The sequence below is a fragment of the Bidens hawaiensis genome, unplaced genomic scaffold (genome assembly GCF_021521415.1).
Source record: "Bidens hawaiensis isolate Kalapana, Puna unplaced genomic scaffold, B.hawaiensis_p1.1 tig00006709_1, whole genome shotgun sequence".
Classification (NCBI taxonomy): Eukaryota; Viridiplantae; Streptophyta; class Magnoliopsida; order Asterales; family Asteraceae; genus Bidens; species Bidens hawaiensis.
This window is the reverse complement of record NW_027491456.1, coordinates 207,789-223,435: the sequence shown is the minus strand read 5'-3', so window position 1 is coordinate 223,435 and position 15,647 is coordinate 207,789. Positions and strand designations below refer to the sequence as shown.

The following is a 15,647-nucleotide window of genomic DNA, read 5'->3' as shown; positions in this document are numbered from 1 at the left end:
CTCCATTTCCATCAATCCAATAATAATGGGTTCAGTTGAGGAAGAGGCTTTCCTGTTTGCGATGCAACTGGCAAGTGCATCCGTGCTACCCATGGTCCTGAAGTCTGCCATCGAGCTTGATCTGCTCGAGGCCATTGCAAAAGCAGGGCCCGGTGCTTACGTCTCGCCTGCACACCTGGCGGCTCAGCTCCCCAAGACAGACAACCCTGAGGCCCCCGTGATGCTGGACAGGATCTGCCGACTGTTGGCCAGCAACAACGTCCTCACCTGTACTCTCAAGGAGGGTGGAGAACGGTTGTATGGACTGGCGCCCGTGTGTAAGTACTTGGTGAAGAACGAAGACGGTGTGTCCATGGCACCTCTCTTGCTCATGAACCAGGATAAGATTCTTATGGAGAGCTGGTAATGTTGTACTCTACCCCACCCCATATCACAAATTGTGGTGCACAAATCGGTTTTTTTTTGTCCGGAAAAAAACCGGTTCGGTTAATAACCGGACCGGTTAATAACCGGTTTTTGTATGTCAAAACCCTAACCGGTCTAACCGGTTAAGACCGGTTTAGAAACCGGTTAGGACCGGTTTAGAAACCGGTTAGAACCGGTTAATAAACCGGTTTTTTTATTAACCGGTTTTTTAATAACCGGTTTTTTGGTTAACCGGTTTTTTTTTATTTTTTATTTTTATTATTTTTTTTTAAATAACCATTATTTTTTCACAGTATAAACAAACCGGTAACTACAAGGCAAAACGGACTGACCGAAGCCATTCTTTGCTTTCGTTGTTAGGGTTCTTTGCTTGGAAGATTAAAAACACATAACTTTCATTTATAGTTTTTACAATAAAAATACAAACATTAAATCGTTATCGCATATTCGTAACTCAAAAATACAAACATTAAAGAATGCTTAGACACGATTACATGAACAACTTGCTGTTTCTTACTCATTATTTGCCTCCATGTTTGCTGTTTCTTTAACTAATTTTCTTCGCTACCCGATCCCGAGCTATTCCTTAGGTAATCGTCGTACGCGGCTTCTTCATCGGTCATTGGTTGAGTGTGTCCTTGATTGACCTCGTCTTCATACAAGCCCGCCTCATACTCCATTTCCCCCTCGAGTAAGCGTTGATGTTGTGCCCTATCTAAATAGTCCAAGTAATCCTTGTAGCAAATCGACATCTCTATAGCTGGTGGAGTGAGTCGAGTCCTCCTAATCGATATAACCCTGCCAGAAACAGAAAAAGCAGACTCCGAAGCTACCGTGGAAGCTTGGACCGTTAGTAAATCTTTGGCCATGGCGGCGAGGATCGGAAACTCATCCTCCTTACCTCTCCACCAAGTCAGCAAATCAAGACTTCTAAATTCATCCGGAGTCATGTGTTTCACAAAGTTGGTACCACCATACCTTCCAAGTTCACTGCTTGGGGTGTTTACCTTTTGACGTTTACCGGCGTCTTCCCAAATCATGTAGTACATCCCCATTTCAAGGTCGGTTTGGGATTGGGATTGGGCAACAGCTCTTAACGAGTCATGAATTTGGGAAGACGACCCGTATTTTGTAAGGTAAACATCATACATGTTTGACAAGGTGGTGTTGAAAGCATTCTTTAAAGTTTGGCAATAATCGGGGTTTTGATCGTCGTTTAACTCTAGCTCATCACAAATTTTTTCTATTAAAGCTTCAACACCACCAACATTGATGCAAGGGTTTAACGCAGCAGCACATGTCAAAACAGCTGGTAGTTCTTGAAAATATTTTCTAAATTTTTCTTTCATTTTTACACCCATATCAAAATAAGGTGCACCCCTACAATGAAGTTCACTCAACTTTGTACACATGACAGCAATTTTTGGTAAAGCAATGGGGCTTGTTGGATAGTAAACCCCGGATAAACTAGTTGTGCAAGATTTAAAAATTTGAAGGACCTCCGTAACGATCTCAATCAATAACCAGTTTCTAGGATCGTACGGTGCACATTTACTCCTACTTGACAAAATTTGATGAAACGCAATTAGTGATTCTTTTTGTTGGATGGCTTTCTCAAACATATCACAAGTCGAGTTCCATCTTGTTGGACAATCCCAATTTGGCCCCAACCATTGACAATTAGCTTCTACACAAAATTTTTTGTATTTTGAAAATGTTTTATTGTTGCTAAAAACATCTCGTAACATTCTTTTAAAATTGTTTCTTTGCGTTTCGATCACGTTTAACCCATCTTGCACTGCCAAGTTGATAATATGTGCAATGCATCGGCTATGAAAAAACGCTCAATCACAAATAGGTTTATACTTTAATTTTAAATGGCCAACCGCGGCCGTATTGTTGGACGCGTTATCAAACGAAATTGAAAAGATTTTATGTTCAATCTTGTATTGTCGAATGACTTTATCCAAGAGTTTAAAAATATTTCTACCCGTGTGCGGGTAATCAAACAATTGAAACGCAACGGTTCGTTTCATCATTTGCCACGACTCGGGGTCAACCCAATGAGCCGTCACACAAATGTATGAGTCGGGCGAACCATTAGGTACCGACCACACATCCGTTGTTAAGTTTACATCAGTTTGTAATTTTGAAAAGTATGAAATTAGTTCGGATTTAGCGTTTTTCCATGCTTTAAGACAATCTCTTCTAAGGGTCGAACGACTTACGTGTTGGTAGCGTGGTTGAACATACTTTTGCATCATCTCCGTGAATTGAGGGTTGTCGAAGTGGTTGAAAGGAAGTGTTTGTTGAATCACAAAGTTTGAAAACTTTTGACGTACCGCTTCAAGGTCGTACGTAAACACCGCTCCTTGATTCGTCATCTCCGGCTGCGAACTACTTCCCGATTCGTCCTTCAAGGCCTTGCAAAAGGGCCTTTGTACATGCGCTTTTAAAGTGGAGTTTGCATCTTTGCCATAAAACTTCAAACAATGTTTGCATCGAGCTTTTTGGCTACCGTTAGACATTTCGCATAGGTCGAAATGTTGCCAAACATTTTGGTTTCGTTTCGTGGGGATGACCCGAACGACCGTTTCTCCCGTGTTCGAGGCACCCATGTTGACGGATGAAGCAGCACTTTGGGAGGCCATGATAATCGACTACGAAATAAGAGCGTATGGAGTGGTAATGTGGTATAATTGAGCGTGAGATAACAAATAATCGCGTATGAAATAAACGTTTAGAGCGTTTGGAGTTGTATAATCGAGTGTGATGTAACCAATACCCAACCTAAACTATATATAGATGTTTGTGGGGGTAAAATGGTAAAAAAAAAAAAAACGGTAAAAAAAAAAAAACGGCCATATAGCCGTTATACAACGGTCTAAACCGGTTTTTAACCGGTTAACCGGTTTTTTTCCAACGGTAACAAACCGGTTTTTTTATAAACCGGTTAACCGGTTTATAAAAACCGGTTATTAAAAAAAAACCGGTTTTTTCAATAACCGGTTTGAAAACCGGTTTTGGATCTAAAACTTGTAACCGAAGTACAAACCGCCGGTTTGTAAACCGGTCAAACCGGTTTTTAAAAAACCGGTTTTTGTAAAAACTGGTTTCCGGTTTAAACCGGCAAACCGGTTCCCGAACCGGTTTTTTTGACTATCTCTAATCACAATAATGATTATTATTTTTTTAAAACGACGATATTATTATATTTAGGCCCCGGGCCCATGCTGGTGTGATGAAAACAAGAGTGTTCTCAGGATTCAAAATGACAATTTTTTTTTTTTTAAATTACTTTAAAATGACAATCTTCTGGTTCAAATTCTTAATTGTTAATATCTAAAAAGTAAGGATTTGAATTTGAGCCTCCACTACCACTATATACCACTAGTGTGGATCACAAATAATTATTATTCCCTCTGTCCCGGTCAAAGTGTTTTAATTATTGTTTTTTTTTTCTTTACCAAATGACAATGATGCCATTGAAAATTGAGTCTATAAATATTGTTTTAATTACTGAAAATCGAGTCTATAAATATTGTTTATTAATGTTAATTGCATGTGTTTAAAGGTAAACTTGAAAATTGGCTAACAAATTTTTAATGTTAATATTTATAATGAGACAAATAAAAGCCGAAATATTGACACTTTTAATGAACGGAGGGAGTATTAGCTAACATTGTATAATTTATCTTTATTTCTTTCGATTTACAATTTTGTCAAAAACAAATATCACTACTTAAATCTTTAGTAATTTGGTACAAGTTTCTTGTATGTGACACCTTGGTTAATATTATTAACCATTTCAATCCACAACACTAGCACGATTTTTATTTGTATTTTTTATTAGAAAAAAGGAAGAGAAAGAGTATTTATAGTTTTATACTTTTATTTATTTGTTTGTTTGCTTGCTGGCTGGCTTATAATAAGAAATGGTCAATTTACATTAAGTTAACATAAGATCAAGGAAAAAAAAGGTGCCGTTTTTGTCGACCAAATGTATGTGTATATTTAATTAAGTATTCAGTTGGAGTAAGTAACTTGTACTTCGATAAATCATTTAATTTGTACTTGGTAGATGTGTAATCGTTGAAACTTAAGACAAATCATTTAATGTCAGAGATGAATGTTTCCTACAAATTTTGAGCACAAATGTGATATTATCATATAATAATAATAGTAATAAATACTAAGTTATGTGTTCGATCATGTGATTTGATTAGGTACCATTTGAAAGATGCAGTGTTGGATGGTGGAATCCCTTTCAACAAGGCATACGGAATGACGGCTTTTGAGTATCACGGGAAAGATCCCAGATTCAACAAGGTTTTCAACGCCGGCATGTTCAATCACTCCACCATGACCATGAAAAAGATCCTTGATATCTACGACGGCTTCAACAACCTCACCACCCTCGTGGATGTCGGTGGTGGCACCGGTGCCAGCCTCAGCATGATCGTCTCTAAACACCCTAACGTTAAGGGTATCAATTTTGATTTGCCACACGTTATCGAGGATGCCTCTGTGTTACCTGGTATAGAGCACGTGGGTGGGGACATGTTCGAGAGCGTGCCAAAAGGAGATGCCATTTTCATGAAGGTACACAAAACATATCATTTATGTTCCAGGTTTTGGTGTCTCAAGGGCATAGAAATACTAAAATGTCCTATGTTCGAGTTCTAGGAAGTACAAGAAATTTGTATTTAAGAAAAAAAAAGCATGATACATTATATGTATATTTTAAACTAAAATGACATTGAAGAATTATTTTGTGACAGTGGATTTGTCATGACTGGAGTGATGCACATTGTCTGAGATTTCTGAAAAACTGCTACAAAGCACTGCCGGATAACGGGAAGGTGATAGTGGCCGAATGCATTCTTCCTGAGGCTCCTGACTCGAGCCTAGCAACCCAAAACGTGGTGCACATAGACGTCATCATGTTGGCTCACAACCCGGGAGGCAAAGAGAGGACCGAGAAAGAGTTTGAGGCATTGGCCAAGGGAGCCGGATTCAATGGGTTCCGCAAAGCATGTTGTGCTCTCAATACTTGGGTTATGGAGTTCACCAAATAGAACGAACAAACAAACAAACTACACTTGTTTTTAATTCCTTGAATTGTATCTCTTTTTGTATTTTTTTTTATTTTATTTTCAAGGGTGTGTGTGTATGTGTAAGCTTGAATTGCACTGCAATAATAAATACAAATATTGAATACTCGCATACCAACATTTCATTAAAGTAACATATCCGTGCTTGATTGATAAGTTGGTGGGTCGTCACCACGTCAATGAAATGAAACATGACATCTTTCCGCTAAGCAAGTGGAATGTAACTTCGAGTTGTCAAGCAACTATAACTATATTTGTTATTCCTTTTCTTTTTATAATAGGATATTATCTAATAAAACCCAATTTTCATTAAAACTAGACCAAAACACATATCCGAGATCTTACGATGAGTCACTCGAACCCCCCGTGTATATCCTGAAAAATCAATGACGTACTTTGTATTTGTTCTCAACTAAGTCCGCCCTTGTATACAAGAAGAATTCACCACAAAGCTCAATTCATCCATAAACCAATGCCAAATCATATCATTCCAGTTTTCTAGGAATCAATAGATTCAATAGGCACTTGAATGGTATATTTAATGCCAGGACATCCATTTTAGTGTTACCAGCTTTAATTTGAAAGAAAAAAATATATATATGAGTTGCACTCATTTGGTGAAAAAACAAATACACAAGAGTACTTGTGTTAGTAAAGTTCACTTTATGCTCTTGCAGCAGAGTTGAACAGACATTAACTGCACTGAAGTAGCAGAAAACAAGTATCTCTGTTCTCTTTACCTTTTTGTGCAGGTGGGCACGTTTGTTTCTCCAAATGAAAATGGTTTCAGGCTTTTGTTGTAGTTTCAGGAAGGCAAGAGACAAAACAAGATCAATGGATATCTTTGAATATCATCAATAAATGGACATCCAAATCCAAATCCAAATCCAAATCCTTACAGAAAACATACTCCCATGATGTCTCGCCTCTCAAAAGAATACCATCATCATCTGCAGCAGCATAACATAAAGAAAGAGATGAGGGAGTTGGAAGAAATGTTGTCAAAACTCAACACACAACATCAAACCTCATCATCTTCATCTTCATCTTCATCTGCTGCTGCTGTCAACACTCCTACCAGAAGGAGAAAGGTAATTAATCATTAGTAATACCACATCACTTTGTTTAAATATTAATTGTTTTTGTTGGGGATTTAGAACAAGGGGAAGATCAGCAGAAGACAACCAGACCCGCAGGATGCGATTAAGAGGACTGTTTATCTCTGACATTGATTACCATGTAAGTCGGTCGTCGGTCGGTCATATATATCTTTGTAGCTAACTAGGAATGTCACTTCCTTCCGATAAGAAATTTTCTATCTTTTGTTTCGGTGTTAGGTCACTGAACAACAGCTAGCGGCTCTCTTTGTAAATTGTGGACATGTCAGTTATCACAACATCAGTATTTATATTATTATATTATTATTTATGCTGCTAATTTATCACTCTTGTTGTTTACTCAAGGTTGCGGAGACCCCAATACCATTCGTCGTTTCGTCTTCATTGAGTTTACTGAAGAGGGTATGGTTTGGTTTGGTTTACTTGATAGATAGATATTGTACATGTGGGTGTGATTGAGCTGTTTGTTTGTGTTTGTGTGGGTGCAGAAGGTGCAAGGAATGCATTGACTATGGGTGCATTTTTCCCCGTGAAGGTGAGGCCTTCTAAAACAGCCATTGCACCAGTAAATCCAACTTTGTTGCCCAAGGTGAGAGATAATCTTAAAGTTTATTTGTGATTTATCATTGGAATGTGTAATAAATATACTTTGTGTGTGTTTTAGTCATAGGATGAGAGGGAAATGTGCACAAGAACCATCTACTGTACTAACATCGACACCAAGGTACGTATTTCGTATTTGGTATTGTTAGTGGATGGGATGCATCATAACATGCATAGTTTTGGTTTAAAGCAGGTTACCCAGGCAGATGTCAAACTCTTCTTTGAGTTGCTCTGTGGACAGGTAGAGAGAGCTGTAAATGTTTGAATTATTGTGAGATGACATGACAGGAATAGCCGAACCGAATGATAATTGAAAACTGATTGGGTAATTCGGTTGAGGATATTAGCCGAACCGAATCATGTACACCCACAATTACATATAGTACAATGTAAAATAAGTTTCTTACCTGTTTTGCACAAATCTAAGTGGCCAAACATGTTCCTTTGCTAAAGCTTAGCAAATGTATCCGGACCATCAACCTGCACAGCAGTTAATGAACAAATAATAAACTTAACTTCCACCAACCTGCACAGCAGTTTATCATACCAATTCACAACTTTAACATTCGGCTTTCGACTTTAACTACACCCATGGGGCCCGCTATAAGTAACAATATTATCACCTTAAGAATATCTTTCCCTTTCAACAAATCTTCTTGTTTTCCCTGCTCCGACACATTTTCCTTAATAAACTCAATCTGTCCATCATCCCATTCAGCTATCTAAGCAACTTCCTAAATCAAATCAACAAAACTTACTTAAAAAACAGTTTCTAGTTAAAACAGTTGAAAACAATTTCAATCCTAACAACCACACATGGTATGGACAACCTAAAGTCCACCTGGTATGAAAACATAATTAATTTAAAAATAGCCTAATGTTTTACCAATTCCTTCATTCCCAAAACGCGTATATGCACGGTGACTTTAACGGCCTGCGTGCAGCATCTTTAGCTTCTAGATTTCACCCGACCCTAGAATATCATAAACGGCTTTATATAATTATATATAGAATAAAATTAACCCTTATTTATAGGTTTTGTAAAAGGTTACTAAATTAATTTAAACATGAGTAACAAAGACAAGTCATCCTATTATCATAGAACTTCAGTCTTATGTCTAATGAACCTAACTATAAATATATAAGTATAATTAATTGAGTTGAAGAATGGCTAGTAGAACACACATGTATTGAGCTGGCCATCCACCACTTACATTAATAATGTATAAATTTCCCTAGGATGCAGTGGAGGATCCTATGTCATGTTGTAGGGCTGCAAAAGCAAAAGAAGAGGTGCTTAAAGAAAGTTGGAATGGTGATGATGATATGTTATTATGTTATATTATTAGATCGAGGTTGAAAGTGGCATCTCAATTTCCATTTCTTTTTCTTTTCAGGCCTTAAATTAAATCTCCCCTGGACTGAACTAAACTATGGCCCATCATTTTTTCCTTTTTCGCTTAAAGGGGAAACAAAATAGAATTTAGCTTCAATTGTACTCTTTCAATTCAACAACATTCTGACACACCAACATTTACATGTCATAAAGTGGATATCTTTAACTTTCAATCATCACCATTTTCATATTCATATTCATATAGTACGTTTGTATTTCTTCACATACATGATCAAATTGCAGATGGGTTGGCTGGATGTTGTGAAAAAGGCTTTCGGGTCTCCAACTAAAACCATCAAGGCGAGAGAAGAACAAGACCACCTCCACCAACATCATCATTATCAGGAGGTGATTGTGCGGAAGAAGAATAGCAAGAGAAGATGGATTCTCAAGAAAACATGTCTTCATGAAACAACCACCATACTGCTGCATCTGCATCATGATGAATATCCTACCACCAAAATAGCACCTTCACCAGCATATTCATATTCAAATTCCTTTGACAAACACAAAGCCGCCCTTATTATTCAGACGGCATTCAGAGGATACCTTGTAAGTGGTTTTCATATAAATGTATAAAGCTAGCATGTACTAATTAATTACAGCGTAACGGATGTAGGCAAGAAGAGCTCTGGAGGCGCTTAAAGGGGTTGTGAAGCTGCAAGCATTGGTGAGAGGCCACAATGTAAGGAAACGGGCAAAGATGACACTGAAATGCATGCAGGCACTCCTTCGTGTCCAAGCTCGAGTATGTGACCAGCGCAGACAGCTTTCAACCTTCCACCACCAAGATTCACCCCCCATTGTACATACCATTCACTAATTCATTCCTTTTGTTAATTCTTAAGATCTTTAATTATTAGAGAATATTATAGAATATATTATTATTAGAGTTTTAGTAGTATAGTATTACTATAATTAGGAGATTGTATTTGATTATGTTTCCTTGTATATACATAATTGTACACCTATATATAGTTGATCAATAATAAATTACACCTTACGGGGGTTTTCATTATTCTACATTAATATCAGCTTAATTACATGAGAGTTGGTTTTGATTGTAGATCAGAGAAGAAGGTACCAGAATGTTACACAAAACTCAAAATGAACACGAGCAGCAGTCGCCTTCATCCATCTCAAGACCAAGCTATGAGAGATCACAAAGACTAAACACAAATCCATTTTCATCTCCATCGCAACATTCGCCTTCATCCATTTCAAGGTTAGTCAAAGTGAAGTCAAACAGCAGCCCTCGAAGGGAGGGAAAGCCAAGCTACATGTCTGCAACAGCATCAGCCATAGCGAAAAACAGACCACAAAGCGAACCAAGGCAGGTGATGTCAATGACAGAGGGAGAGGGGAAGGGCACGGGGAAACGCCTTTCTTTCGGTAATGTAAGTGACAGTGAAGTAGCAGCTCATAATCATATGATGGGAAGAAACCGTTGCAAACAGAGAGTTGAAGATGAGGTTTCCCGCCTTTCAGTTAGTGAAGAGAGAAGGTGGTTTAGATGACATTACATTAGCATAATATATGTATTTAATTGTTTTGTTTCCCATCTATATACACAAAAAAGCTAGCTAGCTAGGTATTTAATTGTTCTTCTTAATTAGTAATGTAATGCATATCTTTTATTGGTACTTTTATCATGACAATACATTTTTCAAGAATGATTATTACCATATTCTCTTCAAGGTTTTTTAAGCAAATCTTGAAGTGTCAATATGTTTCTACCAGCTTCATCGGTCACAACTATCTTTGTTATGGATCAGTTTAAAATAATGCTCCTTGTGACCTGTAGTCATGATTTTTTGCCAATAGTGCTATGGTCTTTAAAATAGTTACAGTTACAATTATTATCAGTATTTTTAACTTTTAAGGACTAGTGAGGATTAATCTAAACGGGTTCAGATACCAGGTCAATGGATACGGGTCATAGTTAAATTTCAGTTTAATGTTTTATCGGGTGGAGTTGGCCTAGGTTTCTGTAATCTAATTGGTCAGTTTTCTGGTATTGTTCAAAACAAATGTATCTAGTTACCTATAGTCATGCATTATAATGCTAAACATTTTGAGGTCTTTAAACAACATAAGTGTTATTGTTGTTATTATTATTATTATTTTTATTTATTATTATAATTATTATTAGAATTAGTTTTTTTTAATATCCAAAACAGGTTAATTAGAATGCCTGATAGGTTAGTGGGTATGGGTCAAATATCAGTTTAGTTGATACGAGTCAAAGATGTGTACTCAAGATGATGTTTAATCGTGTTTAATCATCTCACGAGACCATAGTATCCCCGTTCAGTGAAAACAAAGGCCCATGAGTCGTTGCGAACCCCGTTTAGTGAAAACAGAAGCAACACTTTTCAAACGAACAAATGAATGCCCTAACGAACAAACGATGACCACGACGATTAAATGAATACTTGAATGGGGAACTAAACCCCTTAAACAACCCACGAGACCATAACATCCCCGTATAGTAAAAACAAAGGCCCACGAGTCATTGCGAGCCCCGTTTAGTGAAAACAGAAACGACACTTTTCTATCGACTTTATATGCAATCAATGAACTGCGGTATTCGCCTATGTGGTTTGTCAAAATCTATGATTTTAATCTACTAGTTTAAAGTTTGCAATTTTCGTGTCCGAAGGATGGAAACAATAATTTTCTAAAAAATGAAATGGACAATTTAATAATGATGGGCCGAGGCGGGTAATAACTGGAACAGCCCGGGTTGAGGTTGAGGACACCTGGCAGGCAAGCACCTAAACAAGCATCGTAGTCGTCGTCTTCTCTTTCGATCGCTTACAATTACATCATCAACAACAACTCACTTGCTTGAGTTGAGGATCCATCATCTATCTATCTGGTGACTCACTGCTTCCTTCCATTCTCTTTATTTATTAATTATTATTATTTATTTATAATTTCTTCATTAGGTTTTATCAATTTCTCTTTCCTGGAATTTGCTTGGCAGGCAGAATGGTAATTAATAAATACCTACCTCCATCCAATCATAATCATAGTCTAGTAATTAGATTTGTATTGTGTTTTATGATGTTTCAGAATTACATATTAGCCTGCTTGTAACATCTCTATTACATTTGCCGATGCCAAAACTCGTAAGCAGGTATATTATTATTATTCATCACTCTGTCTGCCTATGTATATTGCCATGACATTTTATTTCATATCAATAACAAGTTACTCACCACTGCCTTGATCCTTCATCTCAAACTTTCATATTCAGACTGACTGACTGACTGACTGATAGATACTGGTTTTCTGCTTCCATACATATAGGTTCCTTTAAAGAAAGAAAATGGTCAGACCATACTGGTCCCTCTTTTCCATAGTCAAGAAAACATTGCTGGAAAGGTACACACATCCTGCAACCTTCTCCGTATATCATTGCTAGTCATACTTACGCTCCTTTTTTTCATTTCAGATTTCTATAGACCCGCTGCAAGGAAAGAAAGTCGAACACAATGGCATTAAAATAGAGCTCCTTGGTCAGATTGGTGAGTTTATGTCTTCTTAATATTTTGCCATTAGAACAATATCATATTAATTGTGGAATAATAATGTAGCAACCTCATCAACGGGTCTGTGCGATCTGTGTAAACAGTGCCTCTTTATTGATTAGGTCCTGAATTTTAAAATCAAGTCTCATTTTAAGACACAGCTAAGAAAATTGGAAGATATAAAAAATACACTCTCCTGTTGTTACTTGTGTACAGGCGTGGTTGGTAAACGTTTTTTAAAGCGTGTACTTCTGTTGTCTCTGATTGGATGATATTTGATCTGAGTTGATGTTATTATATGACCTAAAATATACGTGTATGCTTTGTATAGGATTGATCACTGCCATGTTTACAATTATTGCCACCTTGATTTAAACTCACATTTCATTATTCTAGAATTTCTGAAAAGGCTGGTATATATTGTATTGTAAGGTTTTTGTTCCAGTGATTATGTACCTAAATAGTTTTATAGAGCTATAGAACATTTCTTGATTTATTGGATTTTAGAATAAAAAGATTATAATATCCTTTGAAGTTTGTTGCAGTGAAAGATGAATCCTGTTAATATCTTATTTCCTTTAGAACTTTCTTTTGTGTGTATATGATATCATACTCTAGCGGAGTCGGCAGGGTATCGCTTAGTGTTGTTGTCAACAACAGGCTTCTAGTTTGGCCTCTCAGTTTTGCTGTGTAAATTATATTCATGGTTTGAGGGCTGTCTTATTTTATTTTCACTGTAACTATTTAGGCCTTTATGATATCATAGAGCCAGCTTACTTAGCTCGTTCTTCAACTTGCGAATTTATTTTTTGGAACAGCCGAGCAACGAATTCCTGTTAATATCTTATTTCCTTTTGCAGAAATGTATTTTGACAGAGGAAATTTCTATGACTTTACCTCACTTGGTAGGTGGTTGTCGTCGATGCAAACCTTTTGCTGGTTTTTGTTTCTGTCTCTACTTATAAGGTCGCTGTTTGACAATTCCATCTCTAAGACAATCCTTTTGGTATGTAGTTCGTGAACTGGATGTGCCTGGTGAATTATATGAAAAGAAAACATATCCTTTTGAATTTTCAACAGTTGAAATGCCATATGAAACTTACAATGGAGCAAATGTCCGACTTCGGTAAGTTTCTTATATGCGCCTTTCCTTATTAGAAACAATTTATCCTTTTCGCGGTTCATAATCAGGCAAAAATAAATAGTTGATTTGAATTGAAGAAACTACATTCATTTCGAGAACTATGCATGCATTTGCTTTTCCTTTTCACTCACTCATTTTAAGTAGCATCAGTTGCATCTGTAGCATTCCCCCCAAGTTTTGTGGTGTTTTCTAAACAACACTAAAAATATTTCTACATCATCCCATTTTCAGATATGTCTTAAAGGTAACCATTGCTCGTGGTTATGCTGGTAGCATAGTGGAATACCAAGATTTTGTGGTAAATACTCTCTTTTTCTGTGTGTAAGTGTGTGTCTTCCATGTACTCGATTGGAAGCTTAGCTTATAAAAAGAACATGCAGTAATGCATGTTCTTTAAAAAGGATTGTGAATATTTGATATGGATGGTGAATGGTAGTTGTTTTCTAACTAGTATATTCTCGTGAGTTGTCTTCATTTTTGCTTTTGTGTTTATCTCTTTCTAAACTGTAAGATATGATTTAATCCACATGAGTTGTTCTGATATATTTCACGGGGCCAGGTCCGCAACTACAGCCCACCTCCTGAAATCAACAATAGCATTAAGGTTGGTGTTAATTTTGTATGAAAGTGGCGCATGGATGATTGTAGTTGTTTTGTAAAGACTATAGTGTAACCGTGTGATATTGCAGATGGAAGTTGGAATAGAAGATTGCCTTCATATTGAGTTTGAGTACAACAAGAGCAAGTAAGTAGAAGAAGAATACAAAGAAAAGGAAAGTTAAGTTCGCTAATTACTGATATTTTTGTTTGTTGGTTGTATATGCATCCAGGTATCATCTTAAAGATGTGATTATTGGGAAGATATATTTTCTTCTCGTTAGAATCAAGTTAAAGAACATGGATCTTGAGATCAGACGAAGAGAATCAACCGGTTCTGGGGCCAACACTCATGTTGAGACAGAGACCCTGGCCAAGTTTGAGTTGATGGATGGTGCTCCTGTTAGAGGTAGGTTAAATAAAACAACTTTTTGCCTTTCATTGGTTCATGTTAACTAAAGCAAGTCACTGTTGATAGGGGAGTCGATTCCAATCAGGCTGTTCCTGAGCCCATATGAACTGACGCCGACACACCGCAATATTAACAACAAATTTAGTGTCAAGTATTATTTGAATCTGGTGTTAGTTGACGAGGAAGAGCGCAGGTACTTCAAGCAGCAGGAGATCACCATATATCGAACCGCAGAAACCTCTTCCTGATTAATGATACCAAAACTTTTTTTATATATTTTTTTTAATTTGTATTTGTGTATAGGTGAGCCGGATAATGCTAAGTAGATTTTGATTCTTGTGTTATTACTTTCTCAACTTGCTTCTTTCTAATCATGTTTGTTACGGTTTGGAGACTTTGTGTTTGAATAAATGAACAACTCTGAAATCGTATTCCATGTGCTGGGTTGGTAAAGATCCACGCTTGAATGACATAATGGGGTTTGATAAAAATGTGTTTCCTTGAGTTGGGTTGGTACAGATCCAGTGTCAACCATATTGGTATAGACCCATTATCTCTAGATCTATCTTACTATGATAAGATTAATAGTTTTTTGGCTTCCATGATTAATTAGAATGTGTTGGGTGGGTGAATGATTAAGCCACAAAACTGAAAATGCAAAGAATTGAACTGGATATAGGTCGTGCCACTTAAAATTCATATCATATCATAATAATTATATTATTATAAGGAGTGGGGTTGGCATCACGTCTTGAGTTTGAGTGTTCTGCAATATTCAAAATAAAATCTTAATCTCTCTCTGGTATTAGTTTATATAACTTGTATTCTTGAATAAAATCAGTGTATTAAACATTATAAAGTTTTTGAGCCATAATAATAACAATAATCAAATTTTAAAGGTTTGCTGGTTGTCGAGTGTTTCTTTTAAACGAACGGTATCTAAGGATTGTTGATCTCTTAAGAACAAGAGTGATTCGTTTAAGGTCGTGTTGTTACCAAAACAGTAAAAACACGCTCATAACAACAAGAGTGATTAGTTTAGGGGAAACCAAATGAAAATCTTATGGTGATAGGGTAAAAAAACAATCTCCATTACAGATTATTAAATTAGTCATATTATTATTGTTATTTTTAAAATCGGTACTAGATCTAAATTTGAAACAAATAAAGCATCGTAGTCGTACAGTAAAACCCAGTTAAGATGAGATTAGAAGTCAAGACCTCCGGCCCGGCTGGCAGGGGTGTAAAAGAGGCAAATGGCAAAAGAAGATGGGGGACAAGGCATAAGCATATAAATAAAT

At 36.7% G+C, this 15,647-nt stretch overlaps 2 protein-coding genes and 1 pseudogene across 3 annotated transcripts; all 3 read left to right on the top strand.

Moving 5' to 3' along the window:
- On the top strand, positions 1-5,648 carry LOC143633395 (caffeic acid 3-O-methyltransferase-like). The gene is made up of 3 exons (XM_077101712.1): positions 1-402; positions 4,653-5,028; positions 5,208-5,648. The coding sequence occupies exons 1-3, from the start codon at positions 26-28 to the stop codon at positions 5,502-5,504; spliced, it is 1,050 nt and encodes a 349-aa protein (XP_076957827.1). The 5' UTR covers positions 1-25; the 3' UTR covers positions 5,505-5,648.
- Positions 5,649-8,885: 3,237 nt separating this feature from the next.
- Positions 8,886-10,181, top strand: LOC143633364 (protein IQ-DOMAIN 15-like). Its single transcript, XM_077101681.1, has 3 exons — positions 8,886-9,209; positions 9,277-9,477; positions 9,725-10,181. Exons 1-3 carry the CDS (start codon positions 8,886-8,888, stop codon positions 10,172-10,174), a joined length of 975 nt encoding a protein of 324 aa, XP_076957796.1. The 3' UTR covers positions 10,175-10,181.
- Positions 10,182-11,726: 1,545 nt separating this feature from the next.
- Positions 11,727-14,738, top strand: LOC143633381 (vacuolar protein sorting-associated protein 26B-like; annotated as a pseudogene). Its single transcript, XR_013153662.1, has 10 exons — positions 11,727-11,799; positions 11,973-12,047; positions 12,118-12,190; positions 13,054-13,098; positions 13,208-13,319; positions 13,569-13,635; positions 13,897-13,941; positions 14,027-14,082; positions 14,168-14,343; positions 14,413-14,738. The product of XR_013153662.1 is annotated as a vacuolar protein sorting-associated protein 26B-like (transcript).
- The last annotated feature ends 909 nt before the right edge of the window (positions 14,739-15,647 follow it).

Coding starts and splice junctions, on each gene's coding strand:
- LOC143633364 (XM_077101681.1), top strand. CDS start 8,886: ATGATCAAATTGCAGATGGGTTGGCTGGATGTTGTGAAAAAGGCTTTC. Junction 9,210..9,276: donor CGGCATTCAGAGGATACCTT/GTAAGTGGTTTT, acceptor TAACGGATGTAG/GCAAGAAGAGCTCTGGAGGC. Junction 9,478..9,724: donor CCATTGTACATACCATTCAC/TAATTCATTCCT, acceptor TTTTGATTGTAG/ATCAGAGAAGAAGGTACCAG.
- LOC143633395 (XM_077101712.1), top strand. CDS start 26: ATGGGTTCAGTTGAGGAAGAGGCTTTCCTGTTTGCGATGCAACTGGCA. Junction 403..4,652: donor AAGATTCTTATGGAGAGCTG/GTAATGTTGTAC, acceptor TGATTTGATTAG/GTACCATTTGAAAGATGCAG. Junction 5,029..5,207: donor GAGATGCCATTTTCATGAAG/GTACACAAAACA, acceptor ATTTTGTGACAG/TGGATTTGTCATGACTGGAG.